The sequence below is a fragment of the Mercenaria mercenaria genome, chromosome 6 (assembly GCF_021730395.1).
Source record: "Mercenaria mercenaria strain notata chromosome 6, MADL_Memer_1, whole genome shotgun sequence".
Classification (NCBI taxonomy): Eukaryota; Metazoa; Mollusca; class Bivalvia; order Venerida; family Veneridae; genus Mercenaria; species Mercenaria mercenaria.
This window is the reverse complement of record NC_069366.1, coordinates 54,692,871-54,714,097: the sequence shown is the minus strand read 5'-3', so window position 1 is coordinate 54,714,097 and position 21,227 is coordinate 54,692,871. Positions and strand designations below refer to the sequence as shown.

The 21,227-nt window shown below is 35.1% G+C and overlaps 1 protein-coding gene across 1 annotated transcript in view; it reads right to left on the bottom strand.

The window, feature by feature from the left end:
- The window catches only part of LOC123548847 (uncharacterized), a 116,390-nt gene that overhangs the window by 29,214 nt on the left and 65,949 nt on the right, over positions 1–21,227 (bottom strand). The window contains exon 5 of the mRNA XM_045336431.2: positions 6,513–6,659. Coding sequence (XP_045192366.1) covers positions 6,513–6,659 — 147 coding nt within the window. The remainder of the gene's footprint in view (positions 1–6,512; positions 6,660–21,227) is intronic.

Sequence of the window (21,227 nt, the reverse complement as noted above, 5' to 3'; positions counted from 1 at the left end):
TCAACCAAGAAAATGATTTTCTAAGTCCAAAAGGGGCAATAATTATTGCAAAAAGCAGGATGGAGTTATGTTGCTTGCTGTACAGGGTCAGCTTATGATGGTGAACAAGTGTTGCAAGTTTCAAAGCAATAGCTTTGATAGTTTAAGAGAAAAAGTTGACTTAAACATAAAACTTAACCGAGAAATCTGATATTTTCTAAGTCCAAAAGGGGCCATAAATCTTGCAAAAAGCAGGACGGAGTTATGTTTCTTGCTATACAGGGTCAACTTATGATGGTGAACAAGTGTTGCAAGTTTTAAAGCAATAGCATTGATAGTTTAGGATAAAAGCTGACCTAAACATAAAACTTAACCAAGAAAACTGATTTTCTAAGTCCAAAAGGGCAATAAATTTTGCAAAAAGAAAGATGGAGTTATGTTTCTTGATGTACAGGGTCTGCTTATGATGGTGAACAAGTATTCCAAGTTTCAAAGCAATAGCTTTGATAGTTTAGGAGAAAAGTTGACCTAAACATAAAACTTAACCAAGAAATCTGATATTTTCTAAGTACAAAAGGGGCCATAAATCTTGCAAAAAGCAAGATGGAGTTATGTTTCTTGCTATACAGGGTCAGCTTATGATGGTGAACAAGTATTCCAAGTTTCAAAGCAATAGCTTTGATAGTTTAGGAGAAAAGCTGACCTAAACATAAAACTTAACCAGGCAACGCCGACGCCGACGCCGACAACCGCTCAAGTGATGACAATAACTCATCATTTTTTTTCAAAAAATCAGATGAGCTAAAAAATGTTCTTATAAGTTGTAGCTAAGCGTACAATGTTCATATTTTGCAATTTTGATTAATACAAGGACCATAACTTTGGGATGTTCCAGCTTGTTATTGGACTTGGCAGAGATAATCTGCCAATAAATATTGTAGCATTTTAACTCCAGCGAACATCGCAGTCATACAAACTGCTCAAGTTTGAAAACTGGCATCTGCAAGGGTGATCCTTGACTTAGCGGAGATAATCTGCCAATAAACATTGTGGTGAACTTTAGCCAACATCACAGTCATACAAACTGCTCAAGTTTGAAAACTGGCAACTTTTGAAGCATCTGCATGGGTGATCCTGTAAAACCTACCACACTTAAAAATAATTATCCCTGATACAGTATTTGTGATACCTTTTCTGAATTTCCTCTTATTTTTACGCACACTTAATTCTGAATAGTCATTTTTTTATTGCCCGGAGTTTCCATAAAATTGCATGAATCTATTTTGAGAACAAGAAAATCCCAGTATCAGTACAATGCAGAGATTTTATTGTAAAAAACAACATGACATACCCATCAATATGCTATTAATTCAATACCAATATCTACTGGAGTAGAAAAAAAAGATCAAAAATGAAATAATTACAATTTACATTTAGACCTTTTATGTTCGTTTGATCCCAAAGGAAGCTATAGTATCTGATAAATGGTGTTGAGTATCATTGAGAATTTTTTCGATAAAAGACAAAGGCACTGAAGAGGCAGAAAACAGCTGTAGCTTGTAATAGTGATATTGGATCAATCTTTTTTTTTCTGCAATGGTAAAAAGGAAGTTGTGTAAATAATAAGAAATTATTTTGCCTAAAAATAATTACATTTATTTTTTCCCGAAATTAATATCTATCTCGTTGCTAGGTGTGTTAGCTATAAACTATCGTCGTTGTCAAGTAATCCAGTTTTCTAGTTCCTTGTCTAAACATAACAGATGAATGATAAACGCCTATTCGTCAGGGAACCACTCAAGCGTTATATTAAATCGAGAGCACGTGCAATCTTCTCAGTTGAACTAAAGGTGTATTGGCTAGCGCTTCAGATCGATGTTAAATTGGTGTTCAGGATTGTTAATTGTTTCACTACTACATTTGTTAATTTTGTGAGGAAATTCTGTTTCGTTGAAGCTCAACTTTCCGTACATTAAATTTGAAACGATTGTTACGTTTCCCGAAACACATTGTTACTTGAATTTTTCGAAGAAACGGGGTCAGAATCGTGGTGTTTGTCAATTTAGAGGCTGAAAAACAATATATATTTTGTTATTTTCCATACAGCACCGGATTCTATTATATTATTATATAGATTAAATCGTTACCAGAGTCAAATAAGATATCACGGAAACTTTGTTAATTCAAGTTGCGGCCTCAAATCTTTTTACACCATTCTAAACTTTTAAAACTAAAGAGAAATCAAATTGAATTTATACATGTATATGTGGCTAGCTTTCCTATGATATTTTTATTGGTTGTCATTAATTCTTGATAGTATTTAGTTAGAGCTGTTAGTATTTATTCTAAGGGCACTGGTGTCAGTTAACATGACATTTTAAAAGGGCGTGACATTGCAAATAACAAGAGAGAACCGTTTTGCAGTTGGTTTCCCATTATATAGTGTCACGTTTTTGTTTGGCGTTACAAGCTAACTAATATAAGATTAGGTCATCATAGTTGTAAATATGTAGCGTTAAGATATACTGCCAATATTTAGCCGAATCCAATATCACAGATCATATTATGGTTCTTAAAATTTTGGAAGTAATCATACTGTATTACAACATTCTTGACTGTTGATTTTACCATTGGAGTATGTATGTGTAGTGAGCAAAAACTTCAGAGTTGGTTATCATGGGATTTGGTTGAAATCTGTAACAAACTACCAGTCGTTTGTTACGTTATGTATGAATAAAATTGTTTTTGGTTGTCTTAATTTTTCTCCTGTTCCAGTAAGTGAATTCTCTTCGAATAGCTCATGTAGCACTATATCATGTTAACGAAATTCTGTAGTTTTTTGACCTTAGCCCGGAACCGGGATTTCATAAATCAGTGTTATGTTAACGTCATTATGTATTAGATTTAGATCTACAAATAAGGTTGACTAAGTTGAGTATCTTGACATAGTGCAATCTATTTATAGAACGATTACGTATTTATAAGTAAAAAGCGATAGCGAAACATTATTGGAAAAGTCGATTATTCAGGGTCTTCATAGTAAAGCATGGTTTTCTTTTAATATACGATTCGACAGAAGTACAAAATTGATAAATATATCGACCTAGTTCCGCAGTAGATCTATTCATCTATAAATACATTTATAATTGCACGACAATTTTTCGGGATGTGTGACCCATCCGCTATCGTCGGTATTTTACCGCAGTATTATTATAAATTAATAGTCCAGACATGCCTTGATGTATAAATCTCACACAGTAACTTAAACGATAAAATGTTTGATAATTATGATTTTCTTCATTAAAACGTTTCAATACAGAAAACATTTTGTATAAAACATTTCTGTATGCACTTTACTTCTTTCATTGACAATCTTCTTGAGTTCAACGATGCATGAGAACCATAACAAGCAAACGATACATGCAGTCGTTTTAATTAGTATCATGTTGATCTATACAATAATACTATGTTTAAATTGGTACCGTAGTGTATTGGATTGTGTTGTCATGCCCGACCCGATTGAGGCCTGGTAAACTCATTGAAAAGCTAACCAAAATGCAGTAACAACATAATGCTTGCAGATAAAAGGGATAATGGTCTTTCTAGATATTGATGTATAGCCTTGTAGGAGTACATATCAACATGGTTGGAATTGAATTTTAATTGGATTACATTAGGACATAAATCTTAAGATAAAACATGTATCCAAACAAATATATTTTAGGTAAGCATTTAAGTTAGCTATTTCTTTCAAAGATAGAACTATAGATTATCATCATGATGATGAACAAATGATCCGAATCACTCAAGACGATCGATAATCCTTCTGCTCCTTGTTTAATACATTGGCAAAACGTGATCACGTGATGTTGGTGGGATTTGCTCTACTTGTCTTTCAAATAGCCTATTCGATTATGTTATAGTTATATGGATGAACCAGTTTGGTTTTAAAGAACAAGTATAATTGTTGTAAAGCTGAGATAGTATGTTTTAGAATTTAAGAAATCGTTGCACAGAATTTTTGGGGGATAAATTTTGGCAAATTTATTGTGGCCTGGAAAAATTCTGTCGACCGTGGGGGCGATCGGGCGTGCTTTGGGACGTTTTGATGGTACGGATGTTATGGTGTATATTAAAGGTATTGCTCTAGTGCCTTGGCAATATCTGACTAGCCTTGCTTAAATGTATCATAGCCTTGCTGATGTCATAGCCTTGCTCATCATATAGTATTTGCTTCGCTTAGAATTACAGTACGTTGCCTTGCTCCATTGGTCCGCTAAATGTTCCTCATTACTTTGCAGGTAATGTCGAGTTATGGGGAATATTTAATTTACTGTGGTGTACTGTAGCCTTGCTCATTATAGTATTTGCCTTGCTTAGAAGTACAGTACGTTGCCTTGCTCCATTGGTCCGCTAAATATTGTGGTGTACTGTAGCCTTGCTCGTTGCTTAGAATTACAGTACGTTGCCTTGCCCCGTTGGTCCGCTAAATATTGTTGTGTACTGTAGCCTTGCTCGTTGCTTAGAACCACAGTACTTTGCCTTGCTCCGTTGGTCCGCTAAATATTCCTCATTGCTTTGCAGGTAACGTCGAGTTTTGGGGGATGTTTAATTAACTGTGGTGTACTGTGGTATTCCTTGCGTCCGTGTGGTGCTGCTTGTTGCTCTACAGGTAACGTGGAGCAATGACGTGGTGCTTTACGAGTACGTCTGGTTTCCTCCCGGTTGACTGGTTTTTCAAATAGCTTTCATTGGAGTGGCCATACTCTGCCAACATATTGATAATAACTTTTATATTGAAAGGAATATTTCATAGGTTAAATTAGCACTGTTTACAGTATCTTACGCGCCGGTAATTGAAATATGTGACTGTATTCATATCTGAAATGTACAAATAAACATGTAAAAATGTGAATGTTACTTGTCTTCTGGTTATGATTTCGGGTAATAAAATAAGATGGCTTTAATGTAAAAACTTCAGCAAAAAAAATTGATTTCTATATAGCAATTTCCTAAATAACACTATAGTCGCCTCCTGGGTCTTTGACATTCGGGGATATTAAAAACAACAAGGGTCATCAGATAGTTCTACTGTCAACAGGCAATCATCCTATGAAGATGTAAGCATTCCCCAAGATATCTGAAACTAAAACATTTTTCAGTCTAAATAACATTCACTTTTAACCTTTAGCCTGCTGGTGGCAAGAGATTCTGCCTTTGTGACCAGTGCAGACCAAGATCTGTGCAGGCTGATCATGGTCTGCACTATTCGCTATTCAGTCAGTAAATTTTCAGTGAACATTCCTTCAAATAATAAATGGTACTGCCAAAAATTGAATGGCGGACCAGTCCATTTTAGAAATATAGCAGGGTAAAGGTTAAGAAATTCCTCTTTCCATGACATTTGCTTCCTTCTAATAACTTCTCATCATTTCCAGAATTTTTTGTAAATAAAAAGGACAAAATAATACCCAAGAGACTTTAAGGGTGGCCTGTTATTTAACAAATATTACTTAAAATGGACTAAATTTGACAAAGTCATCACCTGACTATAATTGCTTCACAGGAGAAAAATTGGTAAAAACTGGGAAAATTGTGAAATGTAAGCTATTTGTAAGAGAACATTAACTTGACATGCAACCGAATAAGTCTCCAGAGTATTAAAGTACAAATTAGTATTTAGTTACTTTATACATACCATATGATAATGGTAAACAGCCCGATTGTGAAGAAACAAGAGCTGTCACTATTAGTGACAAATGCCCCCAAAGCAATCCTTGGGATTAGATGAACATTTGTGCTAGGGTTTAGGGTTAGGGGTTAGGGTTTGTGACCTTGACCTTGACCTGAGAGACCTGGAGGGTTAGGGTTAGGTTTAACCAGTCAAAGAATGCTGGCATTAAGCCATTGGTCAATTTCTAAACTTAAGTTAAAAATCACAAGTAACAAATAAGTAGAATACCCCTTCATAATTAATAACCTGTAACAGTTCCACAAATATGGTTCTCCTGTATGTTTAACCCTTACTCTGCTAAATTTCTAAAAGGACTGGTCCATCATTCAATTTGGGCAATACCATTTATTATTCGAAGGGGAGTTTACTGAAAATTTACTGACTGAATAGTGAACAGTGCAGACCATGATCAGACTGCATGGATGTGCAGGCTGATCTTGGTCTGCACTGGTCGCAAAAGCAGAACCACTTGCCGCCAGAAGGCTAAAGGTTAATATTTTATTCTAACCTGTTATCCTTTTCTATTAAACATATTACATAACATTAAAAATATGTGAGCATTAATTCAGGATTCGAACTCTGTCCAAAAGTGCAGATAAAAAATATATCAGGAGAAGAAGGGACTGTGAAATAACTTTGGTAATATTTTCTTTATAAACTGACAGATTTTCTCCAAAACTATTACCATCTATTACTTAGAAGAAGAAAAATCTCACAAAAATAGCTGAAAAAACTCCAGGTGAGCTAAAAATGAAGACATATGACATACTCCCTTTAATTATGGCAAATAAAGACTTACGTGATACTCCACATTCTGCTGGCCCCTCAGCAGCTTCGTCTGAATAATCTCCACAATGATCCACTCTATCACAAGTTAAATCTCTTTCTATACATTTGTGATTATCACACTGAAATGCTGAGCCACATGATTGCACTTTGTCATAATCTGAAAAGAGAAAAACATCCTTTCTATACACTGAAAAATTTACCAAAATGACTGCATTTGTAATACATCAATCTGAAAACAGAAACAACCTTTCTTTACATTGAATTGCTGAGCAACATGATTTCTCTTTGTCATAATCTGTAAATGGAAACACCCTTTCTATACATCAACTGAAATGCTGAGCAACATGATTTCACTTTGTCATAATCTGTAAATGGAAACACCCTTTCCATACATCAACTGAAATGCTGAGCAACATGATTTCACTATGTCATAATCTGTAAATAGAAACACCCTTTCCATACATCAACTGAATTGCTGAGCAACATGATTTCACTTTGTCATAATCTGTAAATGGAAACACCCTTTCCATACATCAACTGAAATGCTGAGCAACATGATTTCACTATGTCATAATCTGTAAATAGAAACACCCTTTCTATACATCAACTGAAATGCTGAGCAACATGATTTCACTTTGTCATAATCTGTAAATGGAAACACCCTTTCCATACATCAACTGAAATGCTGAGCAACATGATTTCACTATGTCATAATCTGTAAATAGAAACACCCTTTCCATACATCAACTGAAATGCTGAGCAACATGATTTCACTATGTCATAATCTGTAAATAGAAACACCCTTTCCATACATCAACTGAATTGCTGAGCAACATGATTTCACTATGTCATAATCTGTAAATAGAAACACCCTTTCTATACATCAACTGAAATGCAGAGCAGCATGATTTCACTTTGTCATAATCTGTAAATGGAAACACCCTTTCTATACATCAACAGAATTGCTGAGCAACATGATTTCACTTTGTCATTATCTGTAAATGGAAACACCCTTTCTATACACTGAACTGCAGAGCCACATGATTTCACTTTGTCATAAACCCTTTCTATACATTGAATTGCTGAGCAACATGATTTCACTTTGTCATAATCTGTAAAGTAAAAACCCTTTCTATACATTGAATCGCTCAGCAACAGGGTTGCTTTTTGTCACAATCTGAAACAGAAACACCCTTTCTATACACTGAAATGCACATGATTTCACTTTGTTGTATTTTTATGGTCTTACTTTTCATTTGTGTTTATCATATCAAAAGACAGATACATTGCTGTGTTTTGTAAAAACTCTGCAGATGTGTCAGTATTGTCATATTTCCTTAAAATTACCAAGTTTAAGCAGGCAAGTCAACTACTGCTGCTAACAAGGTTTAAATTTGGACATAAAAAGAGGTTGGGATGTCATATGTAAAGCAAACTTTTATAACCCCTCCTAACCAGCCTGAATTGTTTAAAACTGAAATGTTCTGAAGACTACATACAAATATGACATCCCAACCTTTTTTATGTCCAAATTTAAACCTTGTAAGCAGCAGTGGTTGACTTGCCTGCTCTTAAACTTGGTAATTCCACGGAAATATGACAAAACTGACACATCTGCAGGGTTTTTATGTGGCCATCTGAGAACAGCATATTGTTGTAGACATGACAAAACAACCACATAAATTCTATACACAGAGAAGATTTCGTCCATCAGAGACATATAAAAGGAACATAAAATCACTTTACCAGGAGAATCCAGGAAAAGTTGCAATGCTATCATATTAACCTGCCTGCTTTTCTCATTCAATATAGAGCGCAGATCTATGGATTGCATGACCAGATCTATGGATTGCATGACCATAAGTTCAATTCCTGAGTGAGATGTATGTTCTCTTTGACGATTTGATATTTGTCCTCCATCTTTGATTCATGTGGAGAAGTTGGCAGTGACTTGCAGGGAACAGCTTTATACTGATACTTGATACATGAGTTTTGTCACATGTGCAGGTGGAGTTTGTGTTTTAATTCCCGAGTGAGATGCATGTTCTCTGTGACAATTTGAGTTTGTGTTTTAACTGATGTAACTACCACCTGTGAAACTCACATTCGGGTGAATTTTATTCGGATATATATAGAGTTTTGATAGTCTGTAACGAATATCTGTAAAAGTTGTTAAACCAAAAAAGTAATTAAACCGATCAATATTTTCAATTTAAAAAAGTGTTAGGTCTTTTAACATTGTAAAACGCTTTCCTATGTGATGCTGATGTGATTGAAAATAGTGATGTGTTGATGTCACACAAAGTCTCTTATATCTCAATCTGCCCAGTAATACTTCTTGCATTTCCATCATTCCAAAATAACCTAAAGTTAATTGGTCTTGTGGTGTTACAATGCTTCAACAATAGATTTTTGAACAAGAGCTGTCTCCATAGGATGACATATGGCCCCGATGGCACTTTGAATGAGTAGTTATGGCCGATGTTAGAGTTTAGGACCTTTGACCTACGGAGCTGGGTCTTGCGCGCGACACGTCGTCTTACTGTGTCACACATTCATGCGTAGTTATTTAAAAATCCATGCATGAATGACAAAGATATGGACCGGACACGCCCATCAATGCACTATCATGAAAAATGACCTTTAACGTCTAAGTGTGACCTTGACCTTTGAGCTACGGACCTGGGTCTTGCGCGCGACATGTCGTCTTACTGTGGTACACATTCATGCCAAGTTATTTGAAAATCCATCCATGGTTGACAAAGATATGGACCGGACACGCCCATCAAAGCACTATCCTTTTAAGTCTAAGTGTGACCTTGACCTTTGAGCTATGGACCTGGGTCTTGCGCGCGACACGTCGTCTTACTGTGGTACACATTCATGCCAAGTTATTTGAAAATCTATCCATCGATGACAAAGATATGGACCGGACACGCCCATCAATGCACTATCCTTTAATGTCTAAGTGTGACCTTGACCTTTGAGCTACGGACCTGGGTCTTGTGTGCGACACGTCGTCTTACTGTGGTTCACATTCATGCCAAGTTATTTGAAAATCCATCCATCGATGACAAAGATATGGACGGGACTAGCCATCAATGCACTATCCTTTAATGTCTAAGTGTGACCTTGACCTTTGAGCTACGGACCTGGGTCTTGCGTGCGACACATCGTCTTACTGTGGTACACATTCATGCCAAGTTATTTGAAAATCCATCCATCGATGACAAAGATATGGACCGGACACGAAAATTGCGGACAGACTGACAGACCGACAGACCGACAGATGGACAGACGGTTCAAAAACTATATGCCTCCCTTCGGGGGCATAAAAATGTCTATTGTGGGCATAATGAATAAAGGTTGATAACAATTATAATGAAAATATGAGCAGCGCCATGAGAAAGCCAACGTTATATAAAGTGCATTTGCGACCAGCATGGATCCAGACCAGCCTGCGCACCCAAGCAGTCTGATCAGGATCCTTGCTGTTCACTTTCAAAGCCTATTACAATGAGAGAAACCGTTAGCGAACAGCAAGGATCCTGACAAGACTGCGCGGATGTGCAGGCTGGTCTGGATCCATGCTGGTCGCAAACACACTATGTTGGTTTTCTCATGGTGCTCATATGATTTTCTGCATGTTGAGCTATCTTGATGAAATGGTGGTTTACCTAAGAGTTTGTCATCAATTTTTAAATTTATTTAAAAGGTCACGCTTAGAGTATCACAAAAGAAATTACCATATTATATCAGATTTAATGAATAATGATAAATGTTTATCAAAATATTTGTATATCAGCCGCAAGAGTGGAATATTTGCCTTAAATGGATACTGCATTTCTACTTCAATATGTATGTTAATTTCTTTTCCTCATCATTTTACAGGAAAGAATCATTTTTAAAGTCTAAATCTTGTTGTCATTTTCAGTTAAAACAAAGTACTGGCTTTGAGGTAAATATTTAAGAAATAATTTATAGCAAAAGAGTGTTTTAATACTATTTATGCATGATGGGCGGTTATACGTCGAGCTAAATAATTTTACGAGGGCACGGCACAGCCCTTGTGAAATTATTTGTACGACATATTACCGCCCGAGTGTATAAATAGTGTTAAAACACGGTTTTGCTATAAATTATTTCAATTCTAATATGCCCTGAATTTAAAACAGTAGATAAAATATAGTAGCGCTCTTTCTTGGTTGCAAAAAAAAACACTGTCACCGCACGTTAACGTGACATCATTCTAGCGTAAGCATGTTTTAACAGAGACAAGCATTTTGGTTGGAGACAAGTCTAACAAATGCAGCATTGCCATTGGTCAATTTGAGACCGAGTTAAAAATCAACCAATCATATGCTGGAATTTTCAGACTGGTCTTTTACAACCTAGTTATACACAGACTTACAAAAACAATGCTTATTCGATGTTAAAACAATTAAATGTAAAATTTGAATTTTCATTCGGAGAATCTGTTTTGCATTTTCACTAATAAAACTATTGTCCGCAGATGTAAAAATGAATTAGGGCAATAAAACTGCCTGCAGTTTTCTGCTCTGGCAAACTTAAAAACAACTGGCATTACTTTATTTAATTTACCAGAACATAATATCAACATCTGATGCATTTTTCATGCATGTTACTTTTCATGCCACCCATTCTGCTGTATGTATAAGTTATGAATTCAGGCATGTGATTTACCTCCCTGAGAGGGAATTTAGTTAACAAGTAAAAAAATATGTAATAAAACGTTACATTTTGCAAATTTTTGCAAAAATGATAAAAACATGTTCCCTATTTAGAAAGCAGACACAACACTTTATAGTAAACGGTATATGGCACCAGGTCATCAAAAACATGGCATCTACTAAATTGATATCCAATTTATAACAAGAAGTGCAATGGAAAGCAATAAGAAAGCAGACGACACAGCTTCTAATATTTATTGTGAAGAAACATCCCAGTAACTAAAAGAAATTCATTTACATTAGACTAGACTACTGATCAATTTATTACTTTGAAAGACACTGCATTACAGCAGGGCTTACTGAGAATTGTAATTTTATATACTATTATTCCAGCCATTATGTTCACGGGATGAAGGTTTTCTCACTAAGAGTCAAAGTAATGCACAGTGATATTACAGAAATTCAGACATTCTAAAATCGATACTGTTATTGCATGCTTGGTAAGAAAAGTGTGGAAAGTACTTTAAAACAAGAGGGCCAAGATGGCCCTAGGTCGCTCACCTAAGAAACACACCATAACAGTGTAAAACATGTTTGACCTAGTGATTTCATGGAAACAAATATTCTGACCAATTTTCATTAAGATTGGACCAAAAAATTGGTCTCTTGCGATAAAACAAGCATTTTCTTAGATATGACATAGTTTTTGACCCTAGATGACCCATGTTCAAACTCGACCTAGATTTTATCAAGGCAATCATTCTGACCAAAATTCATGAAGATCAATTGAAAAATACAGCCTCTATCACATACACAAGTTTTTTCTTTGATTTGACAAAGTGACCTAGTTTTTGAACTCAGATGACCCATATTCAAATTCAACCTAGATTTCATTAAGGCAATCATCCTGACCAAATTTCATAAAAATCAATTGAAAAAAACAGTCTCTATCGCATACACAAGATTTTTCTTTAATTTGACCTAGTGACCTAGTTTTTGACCTCAGATAACCCATATTCAAACTCAACCTAGATTTCATCAAGGCAATCACTCAGACCAAATTTCATGAAGATCAATTGAAAACTACATCCTCTATTGCATACAAAATGTTTTTCTTTGATTTGACCTAGTGACCTAGTTTTTGACCCCAGATGATACATTTTCAAACTCGGCCTAGATTTTATCAAGGTAATCATTCTGGCTAAATTTCATGAAGATCAGTTGAAAATACAGCCTCTTTCGTATACACAAGGTTTTTCCTTGATTTGACCTAGTGACCTAGTTTTTGACCCGAGATGACCCATTTTAGAACTCGGCCTAGATTTCATCAAGGTAATCATTCTGACCAAAATTCATGAAGATCAATTGAAAAATACAGCCTCTATCGCATACAAAAGGTTTTTCTTTGATTTGACCTAGTGACCTAGTTTTTGACCCGAGATGACCCATTTTCGAACTCGGCCTAGATTTCATCAAGGTTATCATTCTGACCAATATTCATGAAGAATAATTGAAAAATACAGCCTTTATCACATACAAAAGGTTTTTCTTTGATTTGACCTAATGACCTAGTTTTTGACCCGAGATGACCCAATTTCGAACTCGGCCTAGATTTTTTCAAGGCAATCATTCTGACCAATATTCATTAAGATTAATTGAAAAATACAGCCTCTATTGCATACACAAGGTTTTTCTTTGATTTGACCTAGTGACCTAGTTTTTGACCCCAGATGACCCATTTTTGAACTTGGCCTAGATTTCATCAAGGTTATCATTCTGACTAATATTCATGAAGATTGATTGAAAAATACAGCCTCTATCACATACACAAGGTTTTTCTTTGATTTGACCTAGTGACCTAGTTTTTGACCCGAGATGACCCATTTTCGAACTCGGCCTAGATTTTATAAAGGTTATCATTCTGACCAATATTCATGAAGATTAATTGAAAAATACACCCTCTATCGCATACACAAGCTAAATGTTGACTGACGACTGACGACAGACGACAGACGACGGACGCCGGACATCGAGCGATCAGAAAAACTCACCTGAGCATTGCTCAGGTGAGCTAACAAAAGGGTCATGATGACCCTATATCGCTCACCTGTTAAATATGCTATATGCAATATATGTAAGGTTTGCACCATGTGGTTCCAGAAGATTTTAAGTTTACTACTACATATGTCTATGTAACCCTAGGGGTCATGATATATGGTCATAAATGTGGTCTCTTGAGTGTTAAAATTAACAAGCTTTTCCTTTGATTTGAGCGAGTGACCTAGTTTTTGAATCAACATCACTCAGATTCAAACTTGGCCTTGGAATCATTAAGGTAAACATTCTGACCAAGTTTCGTGACGATAGGATCATAAATGTGCCCTCTACAGTGTTAACAAGCTTTTCCTTTGATTTCAGTGGTGACCTAGTTTTTTACTCCATATGACCCAGTTTTGAACATGGCCTAGGAATCATCAAGATAAACATTCTTACCAAGTTTCATGAAGATATGGTCCTAAATATAGCCTCTAGAGTGTTCACAAGCTTTTCCTCTGATATGACTGGGTGACCTAGTTTTTGACCCCACATGACCCAGTTTACAATTTGGCCTAGGAATCATCAAGATAACATTCTGACCAAGTTTCATGTAGATAGGGTCATAAATGTGGCCTCTAGGGTGTTAACAAGCTTTTCCTTTGATTTGACCTAGAGACCTAATTTTTAACCCCACATGACCCAGTTTCGAACTTGCCTAGAGATCATCAAGATGAACATTCTATAGAAAATTTTGCCCCTTTCAGGGGCAGTAACTCTAAAACCCATTAAGGAATCTAGCTGGTTTTCGAATGGAACCAAGTTCTTATTGTCTCTTAAGTTGTTTGTAAGTGTACTTAAAATCGAATGTAAAATGTCATTTCTATCGTGTTCATAAGGTAAAAATTAACAAATTTTGGCTCTTTCAGGGGTTAATCAGGGGCCGTAACTCCGGAACCTATGATTGGATCTGAAGGATTCATCAAGGAATTCAAGACCTATGTTGTTACAGATATTTTGCAAGTTTGTATCAAATCAAACCATAAACGAAGTCTCTCTATCGCTGCATGCAAAAGCCAAAATAGCAAATTTTGGCCATTTAAGGGACCATAACTCTAGAACCCATGATGGGATCTGGCCAGTTTTCGGAGGGAACAGAAATATTATGCCAATACAAGCTGTCTGCAATTTTGATTTAAATTGATTACAAAATGTAGTCTCTATCGTGTTCTGTGGACAGACAACGGACGAAGGGCAATCAAAAGAGTTCACCTTGTCACTACTTGACAGGTGAGCTAAAAATATTATAAAAGACCATCATTTTCTGAATAAGTGACATCAAGTGACATTCACTACATCTAATAACTTACATGTAATTATTACCAATTTTTAAACTAAATGATCTTCAACGAAACTGAAAATACAACAAAAAAGATCAAATAATTTATCTTTTGTAAGTTCAATACTAACATTTCAAATGGAGACTTCTTCACGAAACTTGGCTTCAGTGCCAGAACTGTGTTTATAATGGTATTCAGCATCTGCCGCATTTCCTATTACACACATTACAAGAAAATCCAATGAGATATGATTCACAAAATTTTATCAACGGATTTCCTTTGAACAAGGCCCAGCGGTAATTGACTGAAATAGATCTGTAATTGACACAAATGATTACCTTTATTAATATTTCATATACACTCTATCTTCATCTAGATAGTGTAAGAGCAAAAATGGCTGAAAGCTGCCTTATGTCAAGAAGCTTGCATGTTTATTATCAGCAGACATGGTACATTCTACTTCAATCAATTAATCAATTAAACTAATTACTATTGTTTTGTATTGCACTGTTTTGTTACTATTTCAAGCTGATTTTTTTCTTGTTTTGTCATTTGAAACCAGCTTGCTACTTCCTTTTATTAATACATTATCTGACTTATCATTGACAGCAGAAATTTCTTTGTTTCATTCTTTTATTTCAGAGTTAACTACAATTTTTAAACAGTATTTCTGTGTTAAAGTTTTAATTTGTTTGATAATTCAGAACTCAACAGTAAGTTCTTGAATTCAGTTTTAATTTATTTTGTCAAAGCTGCATTTCCAATAGTCTGTCAGTTATAGAAAGTCTGTATGTTAACAAAGCGACAAATCTTGGACTTTATCAGTACTACCAGCATTTTTTCCTTTCATCTGTCCTGTGTTGTCAATTGATAATGTAGTCATCCCCTCATCTTACCTTTAAGTTTCCTTTAGACGGTCTGAATCATTCTGTCTTATGGGTGGGTCTTAAAAAATGCCAGTTTTGTTGTAAACTTGGGGCCCTGTCTTATAAGCGATCTGCCTTATAGGTGAGCAGATACATACAAATTAGGTGACTTTTTTCACAAAACTTAAAGTTGGTAATCAAACACTATATTTTAGATTTCATATTTGTGTTTTAGCACCAACGTGAAGCTATAAAAAAAAATATTCCTCCTTATTTCACAATCACAATCTGATATTATTCATGTATGGACTTTTGTAACAGTTTTTGATCACTATCACAAATGATAATACCCTCACATTTGGCAGGTGCTGGCATCAATATTTCTTAGACATAATTATCAATTTCTCCATTTGCTACATTTTTATCATCAATTTTCACCTGGTTTTCAAAACTAGGAGATAACCTATTTCGAATGGAACCTAACAATTTGTGATATAGATATAACTACTTTTACATTTTATCCTAATGTTTTTAAAGGCTTTGTTTGAAAACATGGCTAAAACATTTTTACATGAACATTAAATATTTTAATTCCTTAATTGTTGTTGTTTTTTTTTCTTCTTTTTCTGTAATTGTTATCTGAGATATTTGAGATCAATCTTATTTTTTAATAAACATTGCACAAGGTATTATTAAATCCACTGTTTTGATTACCTCCCTTTATGGCTTCTTTAACCTTTACCCTGCTGGTCGGGCAAGTGATTCCGCCTTTGCGACAAGTGCAGACCAAGATCAATAGTCTGCACTGGTCGCTATTCAGTCAGTAAATTTTCAGTGAACACACCTTTGATAATCAAGTGGTACTGCCAAAACTGAATGATGGAACAATCCATTCCAGAAATTTAGCAGGCTATAAAGGTTAAATACCCATGCTTCTAACTGTTTCTAATATTTCTACCATTCAGTTACCTGCTTTAACCTTCCTTGCACGAAATCAAACACATTTTGTTGCAATCGTTCTGTAAATTCTCTAGTATCTGAGGGCAAACAGATAAACTTACAGTATAAAACCATTAATGCAAAGCGAAAAAAAAATCATTTTTCAAAGAAAATATTAGCCAATTTCTTAAATTCCAAAAGCATGTCAGTTGTCAGAAACCCACTTCATGGGAACAATATGTTTATGTTTCAAATTCTGACACTGTCAGAAGGGAAAATAAACCCTCTTATCATCAAACAAGCATCAAAATGCCTTCTTAATACAAATGTTTAGCCCACCTCAGATAACTAATTACCTACTAAGTGCTCTCGATGAAATATAAAAGCCATACCCTGCCAAGGTGCTTATCAGTTTTTGAGCTATTAGATTTTAATTCTCATGACTTATTATACTGTAAAGTTGAACTTCGTCTTAAAATAGAGACCTTTGTGATCAAGCAGTAAATATTTCTGACTTGAGCAGTAAAGTTGTCACTGACATGAATGGTAAATGTTACTGAAATGAGCAGTAAAGTTGTCACTGACATGAATGGTAAATGCTACTGACTTGAGCAGTAAAGTTGTCACTGACATAAATGGTAAATGCTACTGACTTGAGCAGTAAAGTTGTCACTGACATGAATGGTAAATGCTACTGACTTGAGCAGTAAAGTTGTCACTGACATGAATGGTAAATGTTTCTGACTTGAGCAGTAAAGCTGTCACTGACATGAATGGTAAATGTTACTGACTCGAGCAGAAAATGACACTGGAGTGGTAAATATCACTGACAGGAGTGGTAACTGTCACTGAAATGAGCAGTAAATGACACTGATCAGTGGTAAATGAACCTGACCAGTGATAAAGGACACTGACATGAACGGTAAATGACAATGATATGAGCGGTAAATGCCACTGACTTTAACAATAAATGTCACTGACAAAGGGTGGTAAATGCCACTGACATGAGCAGTAAAAGTCAATGACTTTAACAGTAAATGTCTCAGACAGTTGTAAATGACACTGACATGACTGGTAAATGTCACTGACGTTAACAGTAAATGTCAATGACAAAGAGTGGTGAATGTCACTGACATAAGTGGTTAATGTCACTGACTTGAATGATAAATGTTTGTGACTCAAGTGGTAATTGTCACCGACTTCTTATCATTAGGGACTTACTGCTGCGCGAGTTCAAGCCTTGTTTGGGTTAATTCTTTAATATATCATTATCCAGCTCAGGTGTCCAATAGGTCTGTGATTCTTTCCTAAGGTGTCTGTCTGTTCTTGCCTGAAGTTACACCTGAACAGTTAGGGTAGTCTCATATACATAATAATTATATTATACATACACTTTAAATAAAAACAATTTTCACTAAATTATCTTTTATCATTATTCTCAATTGTCACACATTTAATTCAGATTTAAGATGTGATACAAACAATTTTCTCTCATTTTCGCTACATATTTACTGCCTTTTTGAATTAATAAATCATAAAACATCATATCTGCAAATGCATATTTAGCATGATGTATCTGGCAATGCATATTGAAACCAATCAAAAATCATTTACACATAAATTCAATTTAGCTCATTCATTAGTTATAGCTTTAATAGCCGCAGTATTAAATCAGCAAATGTAATTTCTCGTAAATTACGCACATCAAAAAGATCGCTACTTGATGCTAACTGATCGCTAACTGTTATCGTGCTGCCATAGATTATGCTTTACAAGAAGATAATGTGCATACAAGTAGCCTATAAGTCATTAACTTCATCATAAAATTTAATTTCATTCTTATAAAATCCTATAAACTTGAAATCTGATAACATTAAATACGTTAATTAATGTTCCTGTCAAAATTTTTAACGACTGATTATTTATATGGCAGACTTCTAGTTGAAACTTGATGCTTTCTTTACACCAGCTGAAAATCTCTAAAGTATGTATATTTTTGAAGGGGACGGCTAAAAAATTGAAAACATATGAAATCAGATTAAGATTTTCAAACATAAACAGAGATGAAAAAAATAAGTCTGACAATTAATGTTAAAGGTACAGTTAAAATTCAAAATCTTACTTCCAGAGCAGCGGTGGCCAATTTTTAGGCATTTACAGTGAAATAGCACTCACTCAAGCATTGATAACTGAAGTTCCCAAGCTATTTCTAGCAAACTGTATGCTACCCAGCTTACTGTAGAGCTATTGCCATATATGGTAAATTTTTGAATAACAACTAAGATAAATAATATTAAAATTCAAAAGATATAATTTAAACTTTTCTTCATATGTGCAAAACTACTGAATTAAAATCTTACCCATATGCCCAATATGAAATTATTTTTCAGAGCTCATGCATAAAGACTGACAATATGATCGGCAAATCTACGACTTGCAGCAGTGATTCATAGAGTTACCGTTCATATTCTAGTTCATTGGAAATGAATAACAAAATTATCTGTTTTTAATTATCGCATGAATTCCAAAAAAAACTCTTTCATTTCTTATATTTACACTATAATATTTCTTTTCAATACATTCACATGTTCTTTTTAAAAAATGCACATATCTTGTATTTAACATTGGAATCTGCTTCACCACAGACAGAACAACTGTGACGTCATCTAAGAACGTTCTCCCTGACTACATGCTGGCGTCGTTAAAACAGCTGCAGGTTATGGTAACTCTGGCACCTTGGCACCTTTCCTTTTGCGGTTCAATAGTGAGAATAGAATGTAAATCAATTATAAGGAAAGCTGAGCATCAGATCTTTGCCTGTATTTATCCTTTTACAATACTGAAGTTTGCTTTTCTCATGGCATGGCAGATGAGTTTATAGAGCACACAACAAAAAATTGTGGGTTGCGAAAATATACTGTTTCCAATGTATAAATTATCTGATTAAACTTCAATAAAGTCTTCTGTTGAGGCAAACCTATTCCATTTACTTTTTAGTCTTGATACATAAACAAAGTATTGCAAAAAAAAAAATTGTTTCAGTGACAGGGGAACAAAAATATAAAAAGAACTTAATACAATGTACCCCATTCTCCTGTGGAACATATGAATGCTTATTTTTGACAGTTTATCAAACATATGTATCTTAAACACTCAGTATTTACATGAACAGTTTACACTACAGCTTTGGCTAACATGCAAAAATGCATTTTTCAATAAACATCCCTGATGAAATGTATTTCATAGAATCACCTCCTTCAATAATCATTAGCCTCTTTTAACAACCCCTTTTCCATTAACCGTAATTAGTGCCAGACATTTTTTCGCCAGGTATAACGGGATTATTTCTATTCCAAAAAATAAATATCATTGTTATGTAATCAACAAAATTGCCATAAAGTGGTATCCTGCGATGCTGTTGATGCTGCCCATGTTGTCAAAACAGCAGAAGTACTGAAAATATGATGAGACTCAGTGTTTAATAACAACCTTTTGATCACATTTTGTAAGAAATGCTCTAAGCAAAGCCCTCGACTTTTTTGTATACCGGTAACTCAAACTGAAATATCGTTTGTTGGTAAATTTTCATAATCAAATTTGCATTATGTTGACTGACTGTATAGTTCTTTTAAAAAATAATGCAAAAGAAGTGCTCTGAGAAAACGCATGAGCTTGAAGACGACCTTTCAATCAAACAACTTGCAAGTAAAGCTCTTAGAAAGTCTCTTGAATTGATGAATTTTTTGTTCCATAGGACTTCATTATTAAATTGGCAGTATTGTTCTTCTTGAGTGTTACTGCAGCAGAAGTGCTCTGCAAAAAGGGAGGTGCTGAAGTGACGACCTTTCAAGGACGACTTGCAAGAAAACATCTTGGCACCACTCTTAACTTCGGGCGTAACTCATTCTAAAACATGATTTCTTTTTAGGTGAATATTGCTTGTTAAATGAAGTACAATTAGTTTGAACTGTTTTCTCAAGATGTTAATTTGTAAGTAATTATCATCTGCAAATTATTACGCGACTCTTAATAATTTCATTTATGCTCCGTTAGCAAAAACTCTCACATTGGGAGCAGTAGCTATGTTTTATACTAGAAAGTGATTGTCATGGTACAGGCCTAGCTAGGACTTAATCATTTAAACACGGAGAAAGTGTGTACATGGCTGGGTAGCAGTCGGTAGATCACCAGAATGGTATACCGAGGCCCCGGTTTTGAGTCCCGGCCTGACGTTGCACATTTTTCTCACCTTGTGACATGTGCCTGGAGGACGATCAGTGTAAGGTACTACATATAAATCGCATGTCTATAGTTTGTATTATATGACTGCAGGTCTAATAATTCTTTCTTAAAGAAAATGCAGTAAAATTATGGTGGCTGATATATCTTTCTATTGTAGAGCTCTCCTCAAATTCACATTCACTTGGAGCAGGTTTCATTTGTTTTATTGGGTTTAATGTCACACCAACAAAATTTTAGTGCATAAGGTGACTTTCCAGTTTTTTTATGGTGGAGGACTTAAAATGCACCTGAGTACCTGCAGGCACCTGGGTAAAACAACCGACCTTCTGTAAGCCAGCTGAATGGCTTCAGCATACAGTGGTTAGGAGCAAGTGGTTTGAGTCTGTGACATTAACCCTTAGCCTGCTAAATTTCTAAAATGGACTGGTCCATCATTCAATCTGGGTAATACCAATTATTATTCGAAGGGGTGTTCACTGAAAATTGACTGACTGAATAGCGAACAGTGCAGACCATGCAGACTGATCTTGGTCTGCACTGGTCGCAAAGGCATAATCACTTGCCGGCAGCAGGCTAAGTGTTAACCACTTAGTAGAGGCCAAGCCTTTGCGAA